Consider the following 24,788-nt stretch of genomic DNA (forward strand, 5'->3'; position numbering starts at 1 on the left):
GAGACAGGACGGCCCTCGACCGCCTCCTGTCGGGGACGGTGCCCCGGAACCGGCGGCGGGGAGCCAGGCCTTCCGCGGGGGGAGCGCGCTCGTCTGCACCCCGGGCTCTGCGGACCAGGTGCGGGCGTGGGGGCGGGGTCTCCGTCTTTTCTCAGGTGTGACCCCCGGCGCCCCCGCTACGGAGAGGCTCCCGGGCCCCGAGTGCGGTCGGTCGGCGGCGTGCAGGCCCCAGGCCGGTCTGTCCGGGGCGTGCGGCCGCGGGGCGCCCGGCGCGGGGCGGGAGGGAGGGTGGTCCCGGCCTGGAGCAGGGGGGGCGGCGGGGGCGGAACCCGAGGGAGGCCTCGGCCGGGGGGGCGGGGGACGGGGGGCGGCGCTGACCGGCCGGGCCCGGGAGCCCTCGGTTGCACGGCTGTGGCCCACGGCAGGCCGCCGGGGGCCGCGGTTCTGCGGAGCCTCACGCCGGACCGTGGCTCCCAGGTGTCGCGGCGCCGGAGGCCCCGCCATGGCCCAGCAGCGAGCCCTGCCGCAGAGCAAGGAGACGCTGCTGCAGTCCTACAACAAGCGGCTCAAGGACGACGTCAAGTCCGTCATGGACAACTTCACCGAGATCATCAAGAGCGCCAAGGTGGGGCGCGCAGGCGGCTCCTGCCGCCCGGAGACAGGGAAGGGGGCGGGCTTAGGGGGTGGCCCGCGCTGAGGCCGGGGGCCGGCCCGCTGCGGTCAGGGGTCACAGGGTGGGGGTCTGCTCTCAGGGCGCAGGTGCTCCGTGGCCGGCGGCAACCCCGGGCGGAGAACGCACAGGCCAGGCCTGTGTCTGCTCAGGGGGAATACTGGGGAGGGCAGCAGGGGAGCGGGGAGTAGCAACCAGAGCAACCGAGAAACACGCAGGCCAGCTGGCTCAGGGCCCTGGTGAGGTGGCCAGGCTGCCCTGTGCCGCGCCCCGAAACCCGCGCAGGGTCTGGATGGGAACCGCACTTCCCCGTGCCTCCGTTTCCCCTGCATTCTAAGGTCCCCCCTGGTGAATGGGTGACTGTGTAAAGCGATTGATCGCCGTGGGGCCTGACCCCGGCTCAGATGCGGTTGCTGTCCTGCCCCAGCGCAGCAGGGAGAACTGCTGGGGAAGGCCCCTCGGGGTGGTGAGAACAGGGTGTCCGGATCGGGTCGGCCACCCCTGCCCGGCTGCCCCGCAGCAAGTGGGGCTGGATCTTGCGGCTGTTGTAGCCCCGGGAGGAGGGTTAGAGCCGTGAAGAAGCGAGCTAGCCTGCACATAGCGTGCGCTCACTGTGTCATGCCGCGTTGTGAGAGCTCCCGTGTCCCATCACGTTTATCCTTCACCAGAGCTCTGTGGGGCAGGTACTGCTGTCCTCTCCGTTGCTAGAGGTAGAAACTGAGGCTCAGAAGGCTTAGTAATTTGCCAAGATCATTCTGTTCACAGCCGTCAGAGCCAGGATTTGAACCCAGGAACCCAGCTCCTTACTTTAGGGTGCCCTGTCCCCCACCTGGGTCTGGTAAGGAAGCCCTGTCCACACGGATGGGCGGGAGTGGGAGTAGCCTGCCCTCGGGCCAGGCCAGGCAGCGGCACCCCAGGCTCCTCAGTTTACTATGGGAGACACGTGGGGTGCGCGCTCTGAGCGGTCCCTGCTTCAGCTTTGCCCACCTGCAGACCCAGGATGGTGCTCCTCAAGATGACTGTGGCGAAGCTCTTAGCGTGGTGTCGGGCAGTCTGGAAAGTGCTCAGGAAACAGTGGCTCAGAGGACATACGTCGCGTCTTGTGCATTCAGCAGCTCAGTTTACTGCGCATCTGAGTTCCTGACCCTGTTTGTACCTAAGAGGGCTCCACACCCGCAAGAAGACGTGACCTAGACTTCCTTCCCTGCAGGTGGCAGAGTCAGGGTCCGCGGGCATCCATTTCCCAACAAAAGTGCCCGTGGGCACGTGAGAACAGAACAAGGAGGCCTGAGGCCAGCCCAGATCTGGCCAGCAGGGCCTGGAGAAGGCAGAGCGGATGGCAGGCAGGAGGCAGCAGGCGTGGGTGTCCTGCAGTGGGCCAGTGCCCCTGCGCAGGGGCACCTGCCAATTTCGGGCTTTTTTTGTCTGCCCTCCAGATCGAGGATGAGACACAGGTGTCGAGGGCCACTCAGGGTGAGCAGGACAATTATGAGATGCACGTTCGCGCCGCCAACATCGTGAGTCACTGGGTGGCAAGGGCAGGACCCGGACTGCAGGAGTCTGGTCCCACCTTTGGGGGTGGGGGCGGGCAAACCACTTCTCGGGAGACTCCCCTCAAGAGGAGGGCTGGCTGGCAGCTGTGCGAGGGGCAGCGAGTAGCCAGCCCCATCTGTCCTGGAGAGCAAGGGGCAGACGCTTCCTTGCCCCCAGTAAAGCTCCTGGAGATTCAACACGAGAGCAACAGCAGATTGCTGAACAAACCAAGACGTGCGTTTTAGTCCTTCCTTATGTTACGGGACAAACACAGGGGCCAAACGTTGCCATGGATGTGTGCTCTCGGGTGCAAGTCATAGGAAATGCCCAACTGGCCTGCTCGCTCCCCCGAGGAGGCACACAGGCAGCCGCCACACGGGACGGTAGTTTTAGCTGTGGTGCTTGTGGCTTTGAGAAGCATAACCCATGTAAAGGGAGGTCAGCACCCCTACAGCAGCAGCCAAGTGGTTGGAGGGGGGCTGGGAAGCTGGGGGCGCCTGCCTTGGAAGCACGTCCTGCAGTCAGGGTGGGAGCCCCGACCCTGTCCTTCACGCTGCCCGCTTCCACCATGACCCCGAAGGTCGGTGCTGTAGTCCCACTCGACAGATGAGCACATGGCAGCCACGCCCAGCGCCAGGCCCGTGGGGACAAGGCCTCTGCGCATGCCTCACCACCTTGCACTGGTTCTGATGGCCGCAGGTCCGAGCCGGTGAGTCCCTGATGAAGCTGGTGTCTGACCTCAAGCAGTTCCTCATCCTCAACGACTTCCCGTCCGTGAACGAGGCCATCGACCAGCGCAACCAGCAGCTGCGAGCCCTGCAGGAGGAGTGCGACCGGAAGCTCATCGCCCTGCGGGATGAGGTCTCCATCGACCTGTATGAGCTGGAGGAGGAGTATTACTCGTCCAGGTACCGATAGGGCTGGACCCTGCGCGGAGCACAGCTGGGGGCCCCGGCCCGGCCTGCAGCCCTGAAGGCCCCGTGTTTGCAAACCCTTCCTGCTCTTGGCACAGACGCATGCCCGGGTCTCAGAGCAGAGCGCACATCAGAGCGAGTGATGGACAGACAATTGACGCCACCTGCCAGTTCCCGGGCGGCAGGATGAAAATCACAGGACTTCAGGGGTGGGCCAAGCCCCAGAGGGGAGGGCAGAGCCAGCGTTCCTGCTGGGGCTGCCACCTGCCTCACTCTGGGCCTGCGCACCTCTCTTAGCTGTTTAAACGTTCCCACCAGGCCCGGGCTAGCTTCCCCTGGCTGATGCCCAGAATGGGCAGGACGCCAGTGCTTGCCTAGGGATTTCATTCCGTGTGGGCATCCCGGACCTTCAGCATGTGTGTCAGGGTCCATGGTGGTGGGCGGTTGGGAAGGAGGAAGAAACCTGAGCAGAGGATGGCCTCGAAATCTGGGCCTGGGGTACCCAGACCACCGAGTTCCTGGTTCACAGGCCAGAGCCTGTCTACACGTTAGGCCCATGCTGGGCCCCAGGGATACAGCAGTGGGCAAGACCTGTCACCCCAGCCCTCGTGCATGACTTGGAATCCTAAGACCTGAGTCATCTGAGTGCGAGGGGTTTGGAGAAACGAGAGTGCGGTGTCCAGGTGTAACAGACACGAGGGAGGCTGAGGCTGGAGACAGGGAGGCCTCGCACCTCTGTCCCTAGCAGCACAGGAAGTCAAGTCTCAGTTCAGACGGAGCAGTGTCCCCCATGCCCTTGCCTGGACAAACACGTCCTTACTGTGGTGGCTTTCAGATGCTCCTTTTTGCCCCACAAAGGCCATGCTGGGGCCACAGATGCCCATAACCAGCATGGTCTGTGGTCTCGGCCTTGGTTTCCCTGCTCTGTACTCAGTGCTGGCCCTCACTGTCCCTGGCCCTCTTGGCCTCTGTGGGAAGGACAGTGGCACTGTCCAGCTGGAGTGGTTCTAGATTTTTCCAGAGGGTTCTGAGGCCACCTCTGGTCCCTGATACCCACCAGCCCAGCAAACCTGTGAGCACCTCCTACACACCAAGCTTGCAGAGAAGGGTCCTGAGTGGGTCCCTGGGGTGGGGGTGCCGTCTGTGCCTCGGACCATGCCGGGGGACATGGTTCACAGCCCCGTGGATTTTGCAGAATCCCTTCAGGTCCCTCTGTTTGTTTCCTGTCGCCCCCAAGGGCTGGGCTTGGCGGCTGGGTGGTTCCAGGACAAGCATTTATTCCTGCCTCTTGTTGAAGGCCGGGTTGGGGTGCTGGGGAGGGACATGCCCACAGTTACTTTGACAAGACTAGAGAACCCAGGGCCCCGAGGGCCAGCCTTCCCACGTTCTGCCCTGCGAGTGTCTGGTTCACCCAGAGGGGTTCCTTGCTGTCCCCAGGGCCTTGGGAGGTCAGGGCTTAGTCGCAGCCACCAGGCTGTGCGCCCTCCCCGGAAGCCCCAACACAGGCTGCCGTGCCCTGCATGCCCGGGTCTGCGCTCACCCGCTCTCTGCTCACGACTCGCTCTTTCTCTGCCTTGCCCTCTGCTCTCCTTGGGATGCCACTCTGCACCCAAACCGCCGAAGGCAGGAGCAAGGGAGGGAGTGAGGTTGGGGTCAGATAGGTGTGGGGCCTTGGGGCTCTCGCCACCCCTGGACAGCTCTGGTGAGCCACGCTCCTCCCCTGCATCCCCACCCAGGTCTTGCTGCGCACAGCCAGGCCAACGCTGCTGACCCCGTCAGAGGCAGGGAGACCGAGTTCGGGGCCTACGGGCCTCTCGTCCGGCTGGTGCAGCGGTGCAGCACGGAACCCCAGGGCCCCTGGTCCTGCCCCCTGTTCAGGCAGAGGTCCTGTTGGGCAGAGAACCTAGGAACAAGACAGGGTCTGCTATTGGGGGCCTCGCGGAGTGTCGTGACTGCGGAGAGGCCTTAGCAAGCTCCAGACGCTCGTTTCTGGGGCGTCTGGAGCCGGGATGGGAGGCAGTGGGACGGGCTGGCTCAAGCTTGTGGCTAGTCAGCTGTGAAACACACTTGGTCGGTCAGTGGGAGGGTCACACAGCCTGCTGGAGGCCGGTCCTGGAGCCCCGCACCCGGTAGGATGCTGTACTGGACCCAGAAGTAAGGGCGGCCCCACGTGCCCCTGGTAGCCACGTGTGCCTGGAGAGGCGCTAGCACAGGGAAGAGGAGGGGAAAGGCAGGTCTGGGGTGTGGTCTATGTTTTCTTAACTCTGCTTCTGTCTTGCTTCTCCGCCCCTGCACCCCGCCCCGGCTTCCGTCCATCTCTGCCTGCTGCTGTCTCTCCCTGGGTTTCTGGTGGTGGAAAAGCTCAAGTCTTTGCGAAGCTAACGGCCGGCCTCTGTGCGAAGCGTACTGGAGGCTGGACCTCGACACAGACTCCGCCGATGGCCTCTCGGCCCCGGTGCTGGCGTCCCCGGAGCCCAGCGCTGGCCCCCTGCAGGCTGCGGCCCCTGCCCACTCCCATGCCAGCGGCCCTGGCCCCACGGAGCACGCCTGAGCCTCCCAGTGTCCCCTCTCTGCACCCCTAGGTTCTGAGGTCTGGTGTTCCCTCCAGGCTCACCACAATTTTGCTTCTTTTAGCCTTGCTTCCCGTTGGGGAGCTGCGGTGGGCTCCTTGGGAGCTTTGGCCCAGGGACTGCCACCCGCCCTCCCCCTGCCGTTTCCAAGGTGGCCCACCTCCCGAGTGGCCACCTCTGTTCATGACCCTCCTGGCCTGCTGGGCAGAAAGTTCCTGGACAGTCCTGTGGGCCCCAGGAGTGGGCCAGGAGGATGTGCTGCTACTTAAGAGCTGTAGGGAGGCACTCAGAGTGGACCATATTGGCCAAGTCCAGACTCTCCCTCCCAGGGCAGGCCTCCTGTGCAGAGCCGCCACACCCACTGCCTTGTCCTCAGGGTCCCTGCACTAGCTGACTGTCCCCAGGGGCTGTGGTGGCAGGGAGAGATCAGCCTGCCCGCTTTTGTGGAAGCCAGGACTGGGACCTTCCTAATTTCTGCCATATGTGTTTTGATAGTTTTGTAATAAGACAGTTGAATAAAAACAGCTCTGCCCGTGTGCATCGGTTGGCGCTCTCTTGTGAGTCCTGGCCCACCCTGGGGCCACCCTTAGCTTCCCGCTGGCTCCTGGGAGAGCAGCTCTGGGCTCTGATGGCACAGCCTTGGGCTTGGGTAGGGATGTGGTCCGTGTGGGACCGTCACTGCATTGCCATGGCCTAGAACTGCCGGAGACCCGGAAGGTCCTTAATATTTGGTGATTGAAAAGCCACTGCCATTACTGCACGTCAGGAAGTCCAGGTGCCCATATCTCTGGGCCCTGTCGTCCTCATCCTACCCAGTCAGTGCTGTAGTGCGCTGCGCTACTGGGCCGAGCAGGGGAGTTCAAAGGGGCTGAAGCGCTGTGTCTGCAGTCGCGGAGCTGGGGAATGAAGCGGCAGAAATCAGGACTCAACCCACGGAGTGCTGGGCCCCGTGCCTCACACAAGGCTCAGTGGTGGGGAATCACACCAGAACCGGGACTTCAACCCTGTGCCGTCACCAGCAGGCCTGAGCTCCTCATGAAGGAGACATCAGCTGGTATGTGGGGAGGTGACAGCCTCCAAATGTCTCAAGGACACAAGCTGAATTATGCTGGGTCCCTGAGACACATCACCCCACCCCCATAGCCAAGAAGAGGCACCGTGCAGGTTGGAGCATGGGCCCGGGGCCCAGCCCTGGCTCTAGTCCTGGTTTTCTGGGGTGGCCTGGGGAAGTTGTTTTCCTATTGAGAAACTAGGTAATGATCTCTTCCCAAAACACCTTAATTGCAGAAAAAACTTGTATTATCACTAACGAAGGACACAGGGCTTACAGCCAGTGAAGCCCCTGTGGGGAAGAGGCTGGAAGGAGAGGACCAAACCTGGTGCTGGGGTTTCAGGTCTTCAGTTTCCAAACACCCGAGCAGCAGGATCTCTGCACCACCGGTGTGACGCTCTCCTGGGCCCGGGCCGCTGTTCCCGTTGGAAAATGAAGTGGTCTCCCCCTTCCTAAAGTGAGGCAGCTCTCCGCCACCACCTCTTCCGCTCCAGCCCGTGGCCCTGGCAGCAGAATGCACTGGAGAAATGGGCTGTTTGCAGCTCCCCTGGAGCCTGCTTCGGGCAGGTTTTGTCTCCATGACCCGGGCCAAGCTCCATGTGTTAGGGTCTGCAGTGGCCTCCTCGTCCCTAAAGCCTAGGTAGTCTCAGTCGTAGCACCTTTGTGTCCCACGAGTCTTACTCTGAGACCGTTCAAAGCCCTGGCGAAGGTATAAAGAACACCCACACGGCTGCTTTTCTGGACTCCCCTTCTGCACCTTCATCTGCGCTCTCGTTTGTAAACCCCACGAACGGCAGCTGCAGGCCTCGTGGCACCGCCCCTCTGAACACCTACCCGCTTGCCTGAGAAAACCGACGCTCTCCATGGCCCAAGGCCAGCGTTGGGCCCAACCGGAACAATCATCCCACAATGTCATCTGGGATCGTGACACATACTGACTTCCCCGGTTGCTCTCCAAACGTCTTTTTATACTCGTCTTTATTGTGCTTGCATTTACTTGCTGTTTCTTCTAGTCTTTTGAAATCCGGAACAGGATCAGGGTGGTGGCCTGGAGTGCATCAAGTACACTTCTGGATATGCTATTTATTTATTGAAAAAAGATCTATCATGGCACCTGCGTGGCTCAGTTGGTTAAGCATCTGCCTTCGGCTCGGGTCATGATTCCAGGGTTGGGGATTGAGCCCCGCATCAGGTTCCCTGCTCAGCAGAGAGCCTGTTTCTCCCTCTCTGCCTGCCTCTCTCCTTACTTGTGCTCTCTCTGTCAGATAAATAAAATCTTAAAAAGTAAGTAAAGAAATAAGATCTATCCATTTTAGAGAGTGCACGAACGGGGGGGGGGGGGGCAGAGAGAGGAAGATTCGGGGCCAGAAGAAAGTACACACCAACACCTGCCCGGCCTACGGAGCCCCCCCAACCCCAGGGTATACTTTGAAAAAAAAATCTTTTTAAAGATTTTATTTGACTGAGAGACACAGTGAGAGAGGGAACACAAGCAGGGGGAGTGGGAGAGGGAGAAGCAGGCTTCGCACCGAGCAGGGAGCCAATGCACAGCTCGATCCCAGGACCCCAGGATCAAGCGGAAGGAAGCCACTTAACAACTGAGCCACCCAGGTGCCCCCGGGGTATACTTTTTAAGGGAGAGCCAAAAGGGTTTGCTCAAGGCCTGGATGTGGGGAATGAGGGGAGGCAGGGTGGCTTCCAGGCCTGTCGCCTGGAGTGGCCCTAACAGAGAGAAGGCTGTGGGGGGAGGCGGGGTTACCCATGGAGATGCGTCTGAGTTCAGGGGGGTCATTAGTACCAAGTCAGAAGCCCGGAGCAGGGTCACTGTGCAGGAAGAGTTGGCGGGAAAGGGAAGCGAGGAGCAGGGAGCAGGTGGGTAGGAGGAAGGCCTGTCATCTGGGGTTCCCAGACTCGTGGGAGAGAGGACAGGATTTCAGGAAGAGGCAGAGCAGCTGGCAGATCACCTCCAGACAAGCCTCGCAGAGAAGGGAACTGGCAATCAAGGCCCATCCATGCAGATTTGCACTCGGAACCGGCTTTCTTCTCCCGGCCCTGTGGCTACTCCGCTGCATCCACCACTCCCTGTCCAGGGCAGCCCTCAGGAGAGCGTCCAAGACCTCCCCGAGATGGTGACGGAGAAGAGAAGCCCGGACTTGGGGCGGGAAGGAGCAGCCGTCACCACCCCGCCGCCCCCATCTGCGTCCCTCGCGCGACTGGCCTTGACGGTCAGAACCGACGGCGCCAGAGAAGGTGCTGGCGGCTCGAGAGTGAGCCGGACACGCGGCTGGGTCCGCCGAAAGCCCAGCGGGACGACGACGAAGCCAGCCGCTCCTCACACGGCGGCCCGTGACCCAGGAGCGGCAGAAAGTCCGATCCTTGGTGCTTCCAACCGAACTTCTCGGAAGCCTTTTCAAACGGCTTTGGGGCGCTGATCTATAGACCCAAGCCCGGCCTGCCCGGCTCCCGCCCGGCTCCCAGCTGTCACAGCCCGTCCCCGCCACGACGTAAGCCGGCGCAGGGGTCTCCAGGCTGGGCTGCTGACCCTTCCTGGCCCTCCCCTCCCCTCCCCTCCCGGGTGTTTACTTATTTCCGAGTTTTAGGGCGGAACGCGCGGCAGAGGCTGAGCTCGGAGCGCCCCGAGCGGCAGGAGCCCAGGCCCGCGGGCCACCGGAGCGGAGCTGCAGGCGACCCCCACCCCGCGGGTGACGTCTCGGCGCGGACTGTCCGCAGCGACGCCCGGTGCGCCGTCCCCGAGCGCCCTCGCTCCCGGGCCTCCTCCGGAGCGCGGGCCACCCCGACTCCCGCCGGGCTCGTGCTCGTGCTGCCCGGCGCCCCCGGGACGCCGGCTCGCCGCGGACACCGCGCCCCGCACAGGGCGTCGGGGCGGCCCGCCGCGTCCCAGCGCCGCCAGATTTAACCGGCGAAGCCAGGCGCGCTGAGGGACGGGGATGGGGGGCGTCGCCAGCTGTCGCCCGCTTCCGCTGGGGGACCGAGTCCCAGAGGCCTGGACCGCGGCCGGCCGGCCTGTCGCCCCCAGGTGCCGAGCGCCTGCAGGGTCCGCGGCGCGGCGCCGAGGCGGGGGGTCCGCGGCGGGGGTGGCGAGCGGGGTCTCCGGCTCCCGCCCCGGCCGCGCGCAGGGCCCACGAGGCCTTGCGCCCCGCCCCGGACCCCTCTTCCGGCGGGGCCAGGCCTGGCTAATCGAGCACCGCGCGCCGGCGGCTCGGCGCTCGGCCGGCGGCGCCTGCGCAGCGCGCGGTTTCCGGCGTGGGGGACGCGGCGCGAGGCGCTCTGCGGGGAGTCGCGCGGTCGCGGGAAGCGCGTGCGCCGCCGGGGAGGGACGCGGAGGGCGCGGCCATGGCCTCGCTGCTGGCCAAGGACGCCTACCTGCAGGGCCTGGCCAGGAAGATCTGCCGCCAGCCCAGCCCGGAGCCGCAGAGGCGCACGTCCGGTAACGCGCCGCCCGGGCTCGCGCCGGGGAGGGCTGGGGCGGGGGTGCCGCGCACGCTACCCCGCAGCCCTGCGTTGGGCCGGCGTGTGGACGCGGGGGACACGCCCGTAAGGTCCCGGGAAGGCAGACGAGGGCGGTCTCCGTTGCCGCTGCCTCCCCGCTTGCCGTGGGCATCGGCCGGGGGTTCCGGGGGACCCCGCTCCGCCTGCTCCCCGGCGGGCAGCTCCTGCGGGGCGTGGAGGAGGTGCCCGCTCGAGCGGGCCGCGTAGGGACGAGCAGGGCGCCGGGAGGCCTCCGGGCCGCGGCGGGAAGTCGCTCCTCCGCAGCTGACACAGGCTGGCGGGCCGGGGGTGCTGCCCGGGCCGGGGGGAGGCGAGTGGCGGGGGCTGGCAGGGAGCCTCTGTCCTCCTGCGGCGCCGGCGCGTGTCCGGTGCACAGGGCTGACCACGGAGCTGGGGCGCGCCTGGGTGGCGCAGCCGGGGACGCACCTGCGCTTGGCTCCGGTCACGATCTCAGCGTCCTGGGAGCCAGTCGCGCCCCTGGCCGCCAGCTTAGCCTCCGCGTCTCCCCCTGGCTCCGGCCCGCTCGCTCACTTTCTCAAGTAAACAAATGAAATCTGAGAAACCAAAAAAGTAAAAGGGTCGAGAAGGTAATTTTTAAAAAATTGAGTTTCTCTTTTCAGCAGCTGGTTATAGTTTAGGTTTATGTTTTTTAGTGTTTATTTAATGAGCGCAGTTACGGATTAGGACGCTCCCCTTCGTGCAGTCACTTTATCTGTGTAAACGGCAACCTTACTTGATGTTAAAGTGAACCCGGCGTCGCCGTTTTAGATGGCCGCACAGCACCTTGTCACGCGGCCGGCCTCGGCCAGCTCTTGCAGCTGTATTTAGGTATTTAGGTTCCCCCAGTTTCTCCCCAGACAGCATCCGATGATGTTCTGAGGCCGTCTTTGTGCGTATCCAGATGGATTCTCACGAGCAGACTGCAGGGACACGTGTGGACGTTGTTCAGGGTTTGGAGATGTGTGGCCAGTTTGCTTTCTAGGGTTGGTGGGTCTGAGCTCTGCAGATCAGGGTGGGTCCTCCTTCCTGGTTCACTGTCAGCCTTCTTTAGGGATGAGAGGTTTTGCAAGACCTTTCCTGCCAGTAGAGTCGGTCACGAAGGTTGAGGCTGCAGTGCTTTTTTTTTTTTAATTTATTTATTTATCAGAGAGAGAGGGAGAGAGAGCGAGCACAGGCGGACAGAACGGCAGGCAGAGGCAGAGGGAGAAGCAGGCTCCCTGCGGAGCAAGGAGCCCGATGTGGGACTCGATCCCAGGACGCTAGGATCATGACCTGAGCCGAAGGCAGCTGCTCAACCAACCGAGCCACCCAGGCATCCCAAGGCTGCAGTGCTTTTTAACTTTGTGTTTCAGCCGGCAGAACTCGAGGCTCAGAAGCTGCTGGGCCCCCAAAAAAGAAGAGGAGGAAAGCACAGAAGAAGTCCCAGGAGCGGGAAAAGGCCGTGGAGCTGAAGACCCAGGCTCTAGGGGAAAAATCTCCAGCACCTTCCAGGGCCAGAAAGCCAGCAGTATGTGAGGAGGGAGAGGCCTTCCCCTCCACGCGGTCCCCAGCACACGGGGATGGGGAGCAGGGCCAGCTGACTTCAGGTGATTGTGCGGTCCTCTATGATCCTAAGAAAACGTGGTGCTAGGCACACTGGAGTAGCTTGAGACTTTATACAGAGGGAGCTCTCAGGACAGACCCCAGGGGCTCCGTGGGTGGATGAGACCCCCAGAAGTACATCGTGGTTCCTGGCCATTTGGCAACTGGGCCTGGTGAGGGTCAGGGTCACGTCCCAAACCTGGAGCAGCTTGCCCTGCAGAGCCTCACGGCCTGCAGGTGTCTGAAGGGGAGTCACGAGAGCCGACCTGTGAAGAGACGCAGGGAAGCCGAGGCTGCAGAGGTGGGAAGAAATGAGAGATGGGTTTGGCTTGACCTGTAGGAAGTGTTTTGTCACACTGCACGAGGGTGTTCTGTCCTGGAGGACGGCCTGGGGGCCAGTCCAGCCTGAGGAAGTGGAGTGGACTTTACTGGACTGCCCTGTAGGTGGATGGGCCCTGGAGGTTTGGGGGCGGGGCGGGGAGGGTGGGTTGCGGTGGGCAGCGTGAGGAGGCTCAGTCTTCAAAGCTGGGCCTTGGGAGAATGGACGGGATGGTCAGGGAGGCGTTTCTTCTCAGCTCCCTGCCTCTCCTTGCAGAAACCCTGGTCGCAGAGCCTGACTCTTTGTTTGCCCTGGATGTGGTGCGGCAGCGGCTCCATGAGAAAATCCGGGAGGCTCGGGGCCAGGTGAGCAGGGAGGCTGCTGGGGTGCAGGGGGCAGTGTTGACCGCGCTGCTTTCCTTGCTCTGCCTGGAGGAGAAGGTGCCTTGGTGCTCTGTGGGGTTGTCCCTCCAGCTCTGCCAGCCATTGTGGGGCTGCGGGAGGGACCTCAGCTGCTCTTCCCACCCCTGCAGCAGATCCTGCCAGGGTCTTGGCAGCTTTGTTAGGCAAGAGATCAGCTATGGTTTGCATCATCTCCGGGAGCTTCTGTTCCACGGCCACCCGCCTTGTACGGTCTGTGCCGGCTACAGATTCCTTGTGCTCTCGGAGGGAGGCCCGACCTCTTCTCTCAGGGAAGCTGCCTTTGCTGAGCCCCAGGCGGCGCCTCCGTCCCCGCAGCACCACGACAGCCTGTGAGGTCGCCGAGGGCCTGAGCTCAGGTGACCTCGACAGGAGCGTCAGAGCTGCACCAGCTTGGCCTCTTTCTGCTCGCAGTGTAGTCTTCTCAGTCAGCCTCCAGCTGCCCTTTCCTGGGGACATGCCCTGGACCTCTTGCTGTGTGTGGATGGTCCTCCAGCTTCTTTGTGCATCTGTCCTGCGACAAGCCCAGGGATCTTTCCTAAGGGGTGGTCCAAGCGCCAGGCCTGGCCCCGCGTGCAGGTCTACATTGGCTCGTGTAGGGCTCCCTTGTCAGCCTGCAGAAGGAAGAGTCCATTGATGAGAGAACAGAGGTCAGATAGGCCACTAGCAGAATGGTGCCGCGGTCAGCACGGGCAGAGTCATTTTGACCTGATGCCACTTTCGAGTTGGTGGCTTGCGCTAGGTCTGTTCTCGTCTGTGAAATGATGCAGGACGTGTTTCCTGTGGGACCGTGAGGAAGAGACAATAACCGTGTTTGGAGAGTGCCCTGGTACGATGTGCCTGGGGACGGGAAGCCGTGGTTCTTACTCAGGGGTCTTAGTGTCCTTTGAGGGTCCCTCGTGTTCTGAGTGATGGATAATTTCACAGGGGACACGGAAGTCAGTGGGGACCTTGTCCTGTGCAGCAGTCTCCTCGCTTGCTTTCCTGCTCTGATTCCACGCCCCACAGCAGGGCCCCCCAAATTGGGAGGACCTTCCACGTGAGTTTTGGTTGCCTCTTCCAGGGCCACACCACGGCGCTGTCTCTTGCTGCTTTGGAGAAAAGACGGCGGAGGAAGCAGGAGCGGGACCGGAGGAAGAGGAAGCGAAAGGAGTTGAGAGCAAAGGAGAAGGCGGCGGAGGCTGCGGAGGCGGCGGAGGCTGCCGATCTGCCCTGTGAGCTGCCCCAAGAACCGCTGCCAGAGGGCGTGCCGGCGGGGCTGCTCTTCAATAAGGTGAGGGCCGGACGCAACCGTGGCGTGGGGGCACCTAGGCTCTGCCCGGGCCTGGTTGGGTGGCTTCTGGCCGCAGCTGCCCGTCTGCAAAGTGGGGTCGTACGGCAGAGCGTGACCAGTCCCTGCCCACGGGGTGCTTGTGAGCGGTCACGGGAAAGGCACTGTAAAGCTGTAATTCACTGGGATCGCAACCTTTCCTTCCGAGGTGGAGGTGACTGTGGAGCAGGTGGCCAGCAGGGTCCAGCGCCGGAAGGAGAAGAGGCAGAAGCTGAAGGGGAACCTGGCGCCGCTGACGGGCAGGAACTACCGGCAGCTGCTGGAGCGCCTGCAGGCCAGGCAGGCTCGGCTGGAGGAGCTGCGGGGCCGGGACGAGGGGAAGGCGCGGGAGCTGGAGAGCAAGATGCAGTGGACCAACCTGCTGTACAAGGCGGAGGGCGTGCGCATCCGGGACGACGAGCAGCGGCTGCAGGAGGCCCTGAGACGCAAGGAGAAGCGGCGCGCGCAGCGGCAGCGCAGGTGGGAGAAGCGCTCGGCCCACGTGGTGGAGAAGATGCAGCAGCGGCAGGACAAGAGGCGGCGGAACCTGCGCAAGAAGAGGGTGGCCCGGGCCCAGCGGCGCCTGGACAAGGCCCGCAGGAAGGGCCGCATCCTGCCCCAGGACCTGGAACGGGCCGGCCTGGCATGAGTCTGCGGCCCGGGGGCTGCCCTCCCAGCTCGTGGGCCGGCGGCGGGAGCTCGTCTGCGCTCCTCGGCGGTCGGGGGCTCCGTGGGCTCCCCCACAAGCTGGTTGGGAAGGCTTAGCACCCCCCCACGGGGGAGGGCTAGGGGGAGTTACCGAGAACGGAGGCCTGGGTCCTTCCGAGCCTGGAAGGGGCTGACCGGGTCAGGTTCCCGCCTTCTCTTGGGAGGCCGCAAAGCTGCCCGCAAGTCTGGGGGGTGGCGAGGCGTGGAGGGTGCGAGCGTTGAGGGGCTCTTCCCTGGCTCCTCCTTCCCCTGCCGTGTGGACAGGAGCCGGGAAAGTGTGGCCTTGGGGACTGTCCGTGTCCGTCCAAAGCCCCCCTGGAAGGGAGGAAGCTCAGAGCTGCTGCAGCCCAAGTCCAGGCTGGCACCGGCCTCGCCACGGGCAGAGGGTGGGACCGGCGTGGCTGGGACTGGGAGGGCGCCGTCCTGAGTCTCTGCAAGAGCAGTGAAGTCAGAGCTAAAGGCGAACAGCCACACGGGAAGTGTTAAGACCGTGATGCCGCTGGGGGCCCCCGGGTGGCTCCGTGGCTCAGGCGCCCCCGACTCTCACTTTGGCTCAGGTCCGGACCTCAGGGCTCTCGGATCAAGGCCCCATCAGGCTCCCCCGTCAGCGTGGAGTCTGCTCGCAATCTCTCCTGCTCTCGCTCGGTTCTCCCTGCCCGTGCTGTTTCTCTGAAATAAATAAGTGTTCGGTGGAGAGAACGCTGGTGGCCAGAGGACGAGCGGGGTGCGCCGTCCGGGAGGAAGGGGGAGCCGGGGCGGGTGGAGGGTGTCTTGCCGGAGCAGGCAGCAGACAAGGACCGCTGGGAGCCAGGACCCGGCAGGGCGATGCGCGCCGCCCATGGAGGCGGAGGGATTCCACACACCCCTGCAGGGGAGCAGAGCCACTGCAGACACGCAAGACCGGGGGTTCGTGGCTCATGAGTCATTCCTCAGTAAAGCCATTCCTAACTGTTTGGCGGAGCTCCAGTACATCGACGGTAACGGAAAGGCTGGCGTGGCCATCCTGGCCAGAGCGGACTTGAGGATCCACAGCCCCGCAGAGGCTAAGGTAGGTCAGGGCAGGATGGAGGGGCGCTGACGCCTCCAGTGACGGAGCTGCGAGTCTCCCAGGGGAAATCTACCCACAAACAAAGGCAGAGGCTATGTGGTGCCTCTCTCAGGCCGAGAAACACCAGTGGAACTCCAGTGGATCGGGGAGATCTAGATGCGGGCTGGGAGCTGATCTAAGGACCCAGAGTGCTGTGTCTGGACACAAGCGGCCGGCTGGCCACCCACATCTAGGGCAGCAACGAGAACTCACCGCCTGGTCCATGAAGCAAGCTCTGTCTCAAGGAACCAGTGCCCTCCCAGGCATGATGTCGGCTGCAGCAGGGTTTAGTTGTTAGAGTCCAGGGGTGATTGCCGGAGATGCGCGTTTAGGTTCCAGGGAGAACTGTTGTCACAAACCCCAGGAGATGTAACCTCAAGAGGGAATCATGACGATGGACCCAACAGGGAAGGAGGGACATTGCATCTCCGACGAGAAATCCACCAGCCCAGCGGCTCAGCCGGTGAGGACCTGCCCTCGCCCTGAAGTCCTGCTCCTGCCCGGGGGAATTCAGGTCAGGACAGCCCCTTGTGGCATCCTCCTTTGTTGGACTTCATGGTGGTTGTGTTATAGCTTGCACGTCCCGATTTGTAGTTCTCTGCTATTCCCAAATAAAGATATTTTGGGGGCAAAGTACTGGTGGTTTTTAGGTCAGCAGGAGTCGCCCGTTGGCACTGGTTCTTTGGGTGAGGCTGGGAAGAAGGAAGCCGGCCGTCCCTCCTATTTGGGGCCCTAGGAGTTGAACTAATGCATGTTCAGAAATTCAGAGAGGGGCTGTGACCAATCTGGTAGCCCAAGTGAGGCGTCTGTTGGCCAGACCTGGGGATGGGGGACTGAGGATCCGCAGACCCCAGTGGGTCGTCTCATCCAGCTCACCGCTCTAGTCTGGCAGGAAGTCATGGGAACCTTGCATACGTGGCCTGTGGAAATAAAAGTTCGCTGCATGTTCTCTGCTGTTGGGTCGTGACAGACACCTGCGTTGGCCCTGGGAGCTGAGTTATGGCCTCACAGCAGCGTTCCAGCTTCAGAGAGGAACCACCATGCTGCTTTTCCAAGGCGTCTGAGCTCTGCATGTGGCAAAGGTGTGTCTTCCTGATCCTCCCGTGACCATCTGTTGGGTGGGTGAGCAGGTGACACGACCAGGCTCCTCCGCATCTACCTCTCCATGGGGATCTGACCTTTCTGTTGTTCCCGGGGATGTCTGGGAGCTTCACTTACCTTAGTGCAGACCTCAGTGGACTCCAGGCTTTGTGTGGGCAGCAGAGGCGAGCACTGAATCCGTCCTAGTTCCCTAGCTAGCACGTCGGACCTTGGTCGGGTCGCACGCGCCAGCCAGTCTGGGGTTGCATCCGTCCTTTTGGCCAAGCACTTCCAGGATCAGTTCCCACATACTTTGCTGATTTTTTTTTCCCAGTATAAAGTAGCAAATGTTTCTGTTCCCTTAGTGAGTTCGACCTTCCTGTTTTGACCTTGTAATTGGGTACTCGGGGCCTGCTGGGGTCCGACTCCGCTTGCAGGTCTAGAGATAGGAAGGCGAGATGGATGTAGCGATGAGGAAGCCGGCTCCTCGTGCTTTTGCAGGGAACCTGAAACTGGTCTGCTCAACTGGTAAAGTTCACCAGTTAAGAAAACAGGCAGACTCCACGTGGGATCTGAAAGCTTTTGTCTGCAAGCGCCACATGTTCTCCCATTTCACTGGCCCAAACCAGTCCCACGGCTGCACCCAACTTCCAGTGGGCACCGAAATGCAACCTGCTCAGGGTTCAGGGGGAGGGCCAGGATGCTTTGAAGAGGATGATGCCTTCTGAGCAGAGGCTGGCGGCCAGCGCTCTTGGCGCAAATTTCTACATCAGGCTTGGCTGTCCGTGGCAAGCTGTGGATGACAAGTCTGTGGGGCTGAGCGGTAAGGGGATTAAGAGATTAGGGCACGTCCACCCTGAAGAAGTCAGCACGAAGCTGGTATTTCTTCTTTCTGAAGGCACCAAAGCCAGCGAGGAAAATAAAAGCAGAAAACAAGACGATCTTGTTGTAAGTAGGAGGCATTGGCGTCCTGACCCACACAGCCCCTGATGGCGCAGAAGCCAGCAGGAATCGAACGGGAGCAAAATGCAGTGAGGAGCGGATGTCCTTGGTCGTCGCTCTCTGGGAGGATCCGTAAGTCCCCGCTCCGAGAGGCAGATGCAAAGCCTGTGTCAGCTCTGGGAATATGAGGGGCAGAATGGCAGCTGGAGCCCGTGTGGGAGTTTGGGCCTGGGAAGCGGAGTGCGGCATGGGGACAAAGACTCAACCACCTGGCTGGAGCACCTCTGTGGGGGTGGGGTGACAGCGACATTGCTCCGAGACTCACATCTTCCTGTTCTCTCCGACTTGGGGGTGTAAAAGCTGAAGCTACACACCCAGCCCTCGGTTATAAGGAAAATCCTGTTGCTCTGAAAGATAATCCTGTCTCATCCTGCTTCCGTGACCCGTGCGGGGAAGAACCTTACTCTATCATGAGTTTCCACGTGGGAATTTGCGTGAGATCTGTGTAGAGATACCACCCGGTGCAAAGGAGAGAGCCAGGGACAGGTGCACTTGAAGAACATGTGCCAGTGAATTTGCTCAAATATTTCTTCAAGAATAAAAAAACACGCAAAAGCCAATCACCTCTCTAAAGGAAGCCCAAAGTAGAAAAATGACCTTGCAGAAGCAATAGTGAGTCAACAGAAGGATTGAAAAATAGCAGGCCAGGGGTGCCCGGCTGGCTCAGTCCGTGGAGCATGTGACTCCTGATCTCAGGGTTGTGAGTTCGAGCCCCCACTGGGTGTGGAAGTCACTTAAAAATAAAATAATTCTAAAATATGTCAGACAAGCTCAGAATGGGAGAAAAATAGGTCATCACAGCAGTAAAATTGAAGCAGTGTAAGACAGCTTCCTATGACAACAAGCGGCATTCCCAGCGACTGTCCACCGAAGAGTGTATCATGCAAAACGCAAGAGGAGATGGGCTGAATGGCCTTCAAGCTCTTCATGTCTCTTCATTCAGATCAGCTGGACACAGTAATCCCGACCCCTAAAGGGACAGGGTCACCCATGCAGTGTGACGTATACCGAGAGTGGGTGCTACAAATTTTCAAATACTCAGGGTGGTCGCAATTAGAAATGTCCACGAATATTAACTCACTATAGAATAAATCTTAATATCCTAAACAAAAGAACAGCACCACAGGCAACATTAACTTTCTTCAGTTGTTGCAAATAATAATAATAATAATACAATAAAAACTGTTGTCCTCAAGTAATTGTCAAAGGTCGCTCAGGAACTGGGAGGAAAGCAAGCGGACGGGGCGTTGGAGTTGGGCTGAGCTCAGAGAAATGAGCTGATTTTTTTTTTTTAAAGATTGTATTTATTTAAGAGAGAGAGAGCATGAGCAGGGTGGAGGGGCAGAGGGGGAGAGAGAAGCAGACTCCCCGCAGGCAGGGAAGCCCAAGTGGGGCTCAATCCCAGGACCACGGGATCATGAACTGAGCTGAAGGCAGACACTTAACCCACTGAGCCACCCAGGCACCCCAGGAGTAAACTGATTTAATTACTTAGGTTAAAAGACAAGAAATAAAAAGTAAATTAGAGGGGTGCCTGGGTGGCTCAGTGGGTTAAGCCGCTGCCTTCGGCTCAGGTCATGATCTCAGGGTCCTGGGATCGAGCCCCGCATCGGGCTCTCTGCTCAGCGGGGAGCCTGCTTCCTCCTCTCTCTCTGCCTGCCTCTCTGCCTACTTGTGATCTCTCTCTGTCAAATAAATAAATAAAATCTTTAAAAAAAATAAATAAATAGGTGTAGTTAGGATGGAATTCATATAACAGAAAACCGAACGTTTGAAGCACCTGACTCCGTGGCTTCGAGCGCGTTGACGCTGTCGCGTGGCTGCCATCCTTCTCTTGCTGCAGGACGTTCTTGTGACCCCCAGAAAGACCCCGAGCCCATTACGCAGCCCCTCCCCCTCCCTCCTCCCTCCCACCCCAGCACCCACCAGCCTGCGCTCCTCCCCACGAGTGACCACCTCTGGACGCGTCACAGAAGTGGGACTACAGAATGCGGACCTTCGGTCTCATTTCTCTCACCGAGCCCGGTTTTTCGAGATTCCTTTCCTGTAGCATCTATCAGGACTTCATTCCTTTTTTTTTTTTTTTTTTTAATATTTTATTTATTTATTTGACAGGGAGGTTACAAGCAGGCAGAAAGGTAGGCAGAGAGAGGGGGGGGAGCAGGCTCCCCACTGAGCAGAGAGCCCGATGCGGGGCTCGATACCAGGACCCTGGGATCATGACCTGTACAGAAGACAGAGGCTTAACCCACTGAGCCGCCCAGGTGCCCCTGGACTTCATTCCTTTTTATGGCTGAATCGTATTCCATTGTGTGGACAGACGGCGTCTCGTTTGTTTGTTGATGGACGTTTGGGCTGCTTCCCCCCGTCAGCCCCTGAGAAGCTGCTGCTGTGAACCTGTGTGCACGGGGACGAGATTCATGAGCCCCACGAGACCAAGGCCGGTTGTGTGTAGCGCCCGGGGCGGGACCCCCGTGATGGGGCCTCAGGATGAGACGCGGTGTGAGCGCAGCCGCTGGTCAGCCTCCGCTTGGACATGTGTGTGGGACACACGGGGGTGCAGCCCGTGGGGTCGGCTCCTCCTGGAAGGACCCAGAAGCTTGGTCCCCTGCATCAGCTCTCCAGCCCCACGGGGCGCCGCCTCCTCCTGCAAAGCCACGTCCCGCTGTGTGTTTTTCAGGATGCTTTCCCTGGCCCAAGGTGCTGACCCCTCGTGAGTAAATTTACTGGATGTGTTCCCTCCCGTCACCTCCCTTCCAGAAACTCACGGAAATTCAAGGCAGACGCTGAGGACGGGTTTGTTGAAAACTCGGCCGGCGCGTGCATTGTGGATCGTGCTCCTGTCCCTGCTGCCGAGATCTGGATTCGGGGCCCGAAGATCATTCCCTGTGCTTTGGTCCCTCTCCGGGCGGCGCTTCCCGCTTTCGGTCCCCGTCCCCACCAGAGACCGAGGGAGGGGGCCTCCCCCCTCCTTGCCGGGGAAGCCCAGCTCCCACTCAGGTCCTGCAGGGTCCGGGCTGGCTGAGAGCGGGGAGGGCTGCACAGGGCTGAGTATGGGTTTGCATCTCATTGGTTTCTTGCAGGTGTAAAGTCCTTCTGGAAGGCGGGCGTCCCTGTGGTTTCCTGAAGGGGTGGGGGCGGGGGCGGGGGTGTCCCGGGTCGGGGCGGCGGGCACCGGGGTCCTTGGTGTGTTGACCCTCCAGCCGGCTCACAGGCTGCCTCCTGGGGTGCAGGAGGAACGATGTCCCTGTCCTGACCCCGTGGCTGCCCCCGTCGTCTGGAAAGGGAGCTCCGACGCTGACATCCTGAATGAGCAGCTCCGGCCACAGAACGCCGCCATTGGAAGAACGTGTTTGCTATCAGAAAGTAAGCGCATGAGATGACAGAGGGTGGGGACAGCCGGCAGGAGGGACCAAGGACATCAAGGTGTGTGTGCGTGTGCGGCGCAGAGTGGGGCAGGGACCCGTCCTCGGGATGAATGTGACCGTGCGTGCGTGCAGCAGCCTTACGGGCTCTCCTGGGCCCACCGAGGGACACCCCCGGCTCCCTCTCAGGCTGCGCGTCACCGCGGATGACAGCTCCTCTCTGCTGCCACCCCCCTCGGCACAGACACAGCCCTGACACCGGGCCGCTCTCCCGTGGAGTCAAGGGGCAGTGCACGCCAACTTGCAGGCTACTGGGGAGCCCCCTCCAACCAGAGAAGTGGAAGGGGAGACACGTACGTGCAGTGGATGGTCGCGAGGCTACGCCAGTCGGGCTGGATCCTCCCGTGCGTCCCTTAGAGGATGCGGCTCTGAGGGGGACGACAAGGTCAGACCCAGCAGTCAGTGCCCGACCCCAGGTCCCTGAGCAGGAGCCGAGCAGTGAGGCCATGGGACCCAGGTGACCCGTGAGCATGTGAGGCACGGCTACAGGCAAGTGGTCTGGCTCCTCGGAGCCCCTGGAAAGTGGGGCTGGGGACAGATCAGCTTTCAGGATTGCCATGGGGGGGGGGGGTCATGAGAGCCCAGGGGTACAGGGCCTGCAGCAGGCGGAACTTCCTTCCTCCAGAGAGCTCCCCAAGGCCCTCGGATCGTCCTGAGGCCTGGGTGACCCTTTCCCCAGGCCGTCTTGAGAGAGGCATTGGGTCCCGTAAGCAGGGACTGAGACGGGCATAGGTTCGGCCCAGAATCCTCCTCCAGTTCCTGGAGACGGGACTGAAATCACCAGCCAGAGCCTCGCTGCCCAGGGCTCGTGGTCAGCACGAGTGGCTCTGTCGCAGCACTGCCCACGGCACGAACACGGGCTGTCCTCACATGTCCCCCCGGGGCTCTAAACGTGGCCCAGGCTGTGGGCAGGAGCCGGGCTTGCACGAAGGAGCCCTTACCTGCAGGATCCTTGGAGGGAACCAGACTCACAGAGTCCGGCCGCGAACCCACACTCACGTTGCCTGGTCATGGACTTGCCCTGGTGACCTGACTCGAGCCTGGGGGGTGTAGTGTCCCTATCCCCAGGCTCAAGGTGGTGCCCGCCTTCCCAGTGGGGCCATTGACTGATCTGCCAGGAATGGGGCAGACCCAGGGAAGTAGCTTCAGAGGCTGCGGATAAAAATCCACCTCAGAGGGGCTCAGCACACCTGCCTGACCGTGGGGAGCTGCTGTCCCCACGGTGCGGAGCAGGTAGGCCCTCACAGGGGACCAGCCACGTGAGGCTGTTGACAAAGACTTCCCACGTCTTGGGGCCGAGGAGATGTAGACCTGGACCCTGAGGTTATGCCCTTGGATTCACAGCTGGGGCCCAAGCAAGCCCCCTCTTCTTCTAGGGGTCGACTTTCCCCTTCCCTGCCCCTGGGCTGGACCAGATTCCTGATCTGGGGGAGTTCAAGGAATAGTTCAGTGGTAGACCAGGGACCTCGACAGCAAGAGAATCAGTCGCCTTCAAGGAGGGACAAGGCAGGAGGTGGAGCCAGCTCAGTGGGGGCCAGCGACTACCCCCCAAGCTAAGTGGGGCAGGAGGCCAGCCATCAGGCTCCCTGAGGAGCTCTGAGGCTTCCCAGAGGAAGGCGTTGTGTCCTCGGGCTCCCGGCTCCCAGGAGCGCAGCTGGGGATGACCCCCCCTCGTAGCCCCCATCCGCCGGGGGTGCTGGGGTCCCGTCCACATCTTCGCCCTTGTTCTCTGCAGAGGAGATGCACGGAGGGCAGGAGAGGGAGCCGTGGGTGGACAGCCGGCGTGGCGAGTGGGGCGCACACTCACGGGGCTGGGGGTTCCTGCTTCCGAGGAAGCCGGGGCAGGACTCCAGGCTGAGCCACGGGGGAGCTGGGGCCTGGTGGACGCTGGGTCCCTCCCTGGCTGAGGGATGTCATGGATCCCCCCCAGCTCTCTCTGTCCCTTGTTTAGCACCTCAGTCCACGCAGGGTAGCCGCTCCGACAAGGCAGGATCGAAGGTCAAGTCCAAAGACAGCAAGTGGCCAAGACACAGAACAGTGGGGGTGTCGGTGGAGACAAGAGGGTGCGGCGGCCAAGACGCAGAACAGTGGGGGTGTCGGTGGAGACAAGAGGGTGCGGCGGCCAAGACGCAGAACAGTGGGGGTGTCGGTGGAGACAAGAGGGTGTGGTGGCCAATGCTGTAGAGGGTCTGGGCCTCGGCCTTGGGGCACTTGGTGTGGCGCGGCTCTGCCGTCCCGTGGATGCCCGTGCGCCGCACGCCCTCGTGCACCTGCTGCTGGGGGAGCGCCTGCCCCCTCCTCCCCGCGGAGGGCTCTCTCCTCCCCCAGCCGTGCCTCCTCCCGTGCCAGCCGGCGGCTGCCAGCCATGCAGCCTGGGAGCCTGGACATCCTGACGACCCCCTGCCCTGGGGACAGAGCGGTGCGGGTGGGACGTGGTCTCCCAGTGGGCCTGAGGTCAAGGCCCCCACGGCGCTCCCTCCCCTCCTTCGGGCTCATTGTGCCACGTCCTCCCTCAGGCTCCCCGGGCCCAGGCCCCCCTCTGCTGGGGGGCACCCTCGGCCCAGGCTGCACGCGCTGGGACCGGGAGCAGGTCGTCTGGACCTTCTGGCCTCGCGCTTCCCTGCCTGTGCTACGGGCACCGGCGGGCCTCCCAGGGTGGTCCGAGGACACCCAGCGCAGGGAGGTGCAGGGCCCTGCACGGGAGATGCCTCGGGATCCCCGAGCGAGCGCACAGGCCTCGCACAGTGCTCCGGGCTTGTGGGGGGCCCAGCACCGGAGGCAGGCGTCCCGCCACGGGGCAAGGGGAGTCCTGGCGAGGGCGGCCGTGGCGGGGGAGGCCCCTGAAGGTTCCCAGAAGAGGCAGGAGACAGCAAGACGACCGGACAGAGCTTCCCAAGGAGGGCGACGCAAGGCTCAGAGGACCTCCGAGGCCCGTGGGGAAACTCAGAGGCCCTGGGGATGTTGGCCGCGAAGCCGTCCCTGGGGCCGAACAGTTGTGTCCCAAACCCCCAGTCCACACTGCCTGAGGCACTCTTTGTTGCATCGAGGAACCAGGGCCGGGGGCCAGGAGGACTCCCAGGGCGTCAGGTCGAGGCGATCCTGACTTTGCCTCCCTTTTCAGGACTCGCTGTGTCCCGAGGCAGGGCGAAGCCTCGTTCTGTCACTCTGGGTGCGGCTGGCCCCGTGGTCCAGAGCGGATTCCTGGTGCCCATCCCGCTGCTTAGCCTGAGCACTGTCCCCCGTCAGCTCCCACAGTGACCGTGAGTGCCACGGGGACAGGGAGCCCGTGGTTGGGGGGTGCTCCCGGATGAAGCCGCCGTGCTCAGTTCCCAGCTGGGGGCCCAGATCCTCTGCTGGACGAGGGAGGGGGGAGGGAGTCGGGCTGGGGGAGGGGGAGGGGAGGAGGGAGGGAAAGAAGAGGAAGGTCTGGAGGGCGGGACGGACGGATGGACGGACGGACGGACGGACGGACGGAATCTGGGAGGGAGGCCGGGAACGCACAGAAGTGCGGCGCATCCATCAGGAGTCCTGCTTGGAGGGAGGTCCGAGGGCGTCCCAGCCCGGACCCTGGACGGTGGCTCGGGGCACGTGCATCTGTGCCTCCCTGTCC

General features: G+C 62.1%; 2 protein-coding genes across 3 annotated transcripts; both read left to right on the forward strand.

The window, feature by feature from the left end:
* Positions 1-9: 9 nt before the first annotated feature.
* Positions 10-6,225, forward strand: MED22 (mediator complex subunit 22). Of its 2 annotated transcripts, XM_059410418.1 has the most exons (5): positions 11-118; positions 478-625; positions 2,107-2,187; positions 2,903-3,111; positions 5,479-6,225. In XM_059410418.1, the coding sequence occupies exons 2-5, from the start codon at positions 503-505 to the stop codon at positions 5,666-5,668; spliced, it is 603 nt and encodes a 200-aa protein (XP_059266401.1). In that variant the 5' UTR covers positions 11-118; positions 478-502; the 3' UTR covers positions 5,669-6,225. The 2 variants fall into 2 exon arrangements, with proteins under 2 accessions (XP_059266402.1, XP_059266401.1); XM_059410419.1 differs by lacking the exon at positions 2,107-2,187 and having other exon boundaries at positions 10-118.
* Positions 6,226-9,997: 3,772 nt separating this feature from the next.
* SURF6 (surfeit 6) lies at positions 9,998-16,304 on the forward strand. The gene is made up of 5 exons (XM_059410413.1): positions 9,998-10,186; positions 11,601-11,834; positions 12,425-12,513; positions 13,631-13,840; positions 14,046-16,304. Exons 1-5 carry the CDS (start codon positions 10,093-10,095, stop codon positions 14,523-14,525), a joined length of 1,107 nt encoding a protein of 368 aa, XP_059266396.1. The 5' UTR covers positions 9,998-10,092; the 3' UTR covers positions 14,526-16,304.
* The last annotated feature ends 8,484 nt before the right edge of the window (positions 16,305-24,788 follow it).

This window comes from Mustela nigripes, chromosome 9 (genome assembly GCF_022355385.1).
Source record: "Mustela nigripes isolate SB6536 chromosome 9, MUSNIG.SB6536, whole genome shotgun sequence".
NCBI lineage: Eukaryota > Metazoa > Chordata > Mammalia > Carnivora > Mustelidae > Mustela > Mustela nigripes.

Excerpts from the sequence above, each read along its gene's own strand:
- MED22 (XM_059410418.1), top strand. The coding sequence starts at position 503 with ATGGCCCAGCAGCGAGCCCTGCCGCAGAGCAAGGAGACGCTGCTGCAG. Across the intron at positions 2,188-2,902 it reads ACGTTCGCGCCGCCAACATC|GTCCGAGCCGGTGAGTCCCT; the intron begins GTGAGTCACTGG and ends TGATGGCCGCAG. Across the intron at positions 3,112-5,478 it reads GAGGAGTATTACTCGTCCAG|CTCAAGTCTTTGCGAAGCTA; the intron begins GTACCGATAGGG and ends GTGGTGGAAAAG.
- SURF6 (XM_059410413.1), top strand. The coding sequence starts at position 10,093 with ATGGCCTCGCTGCTGGCCAAGGACGCCTACCTGCAGGGCCTGGCCAGG. Across the intron at positions 10,187-11,600 it reads GCCGCAGAGGCGCACGTCCG|CCGGCAGAACTCGAGGCTCA; the intron begins GTAACGCGCCGC and ends TTTGTGTTTCAG. Across the intron at positions 11,835-12,424 it reads GCAGGGCCAGCTGACTTCAG|AAACCCTGGTCGCAGAGCCT; the intron begins GTGATTGTGCGG and ends CTCTCCTTGCAG.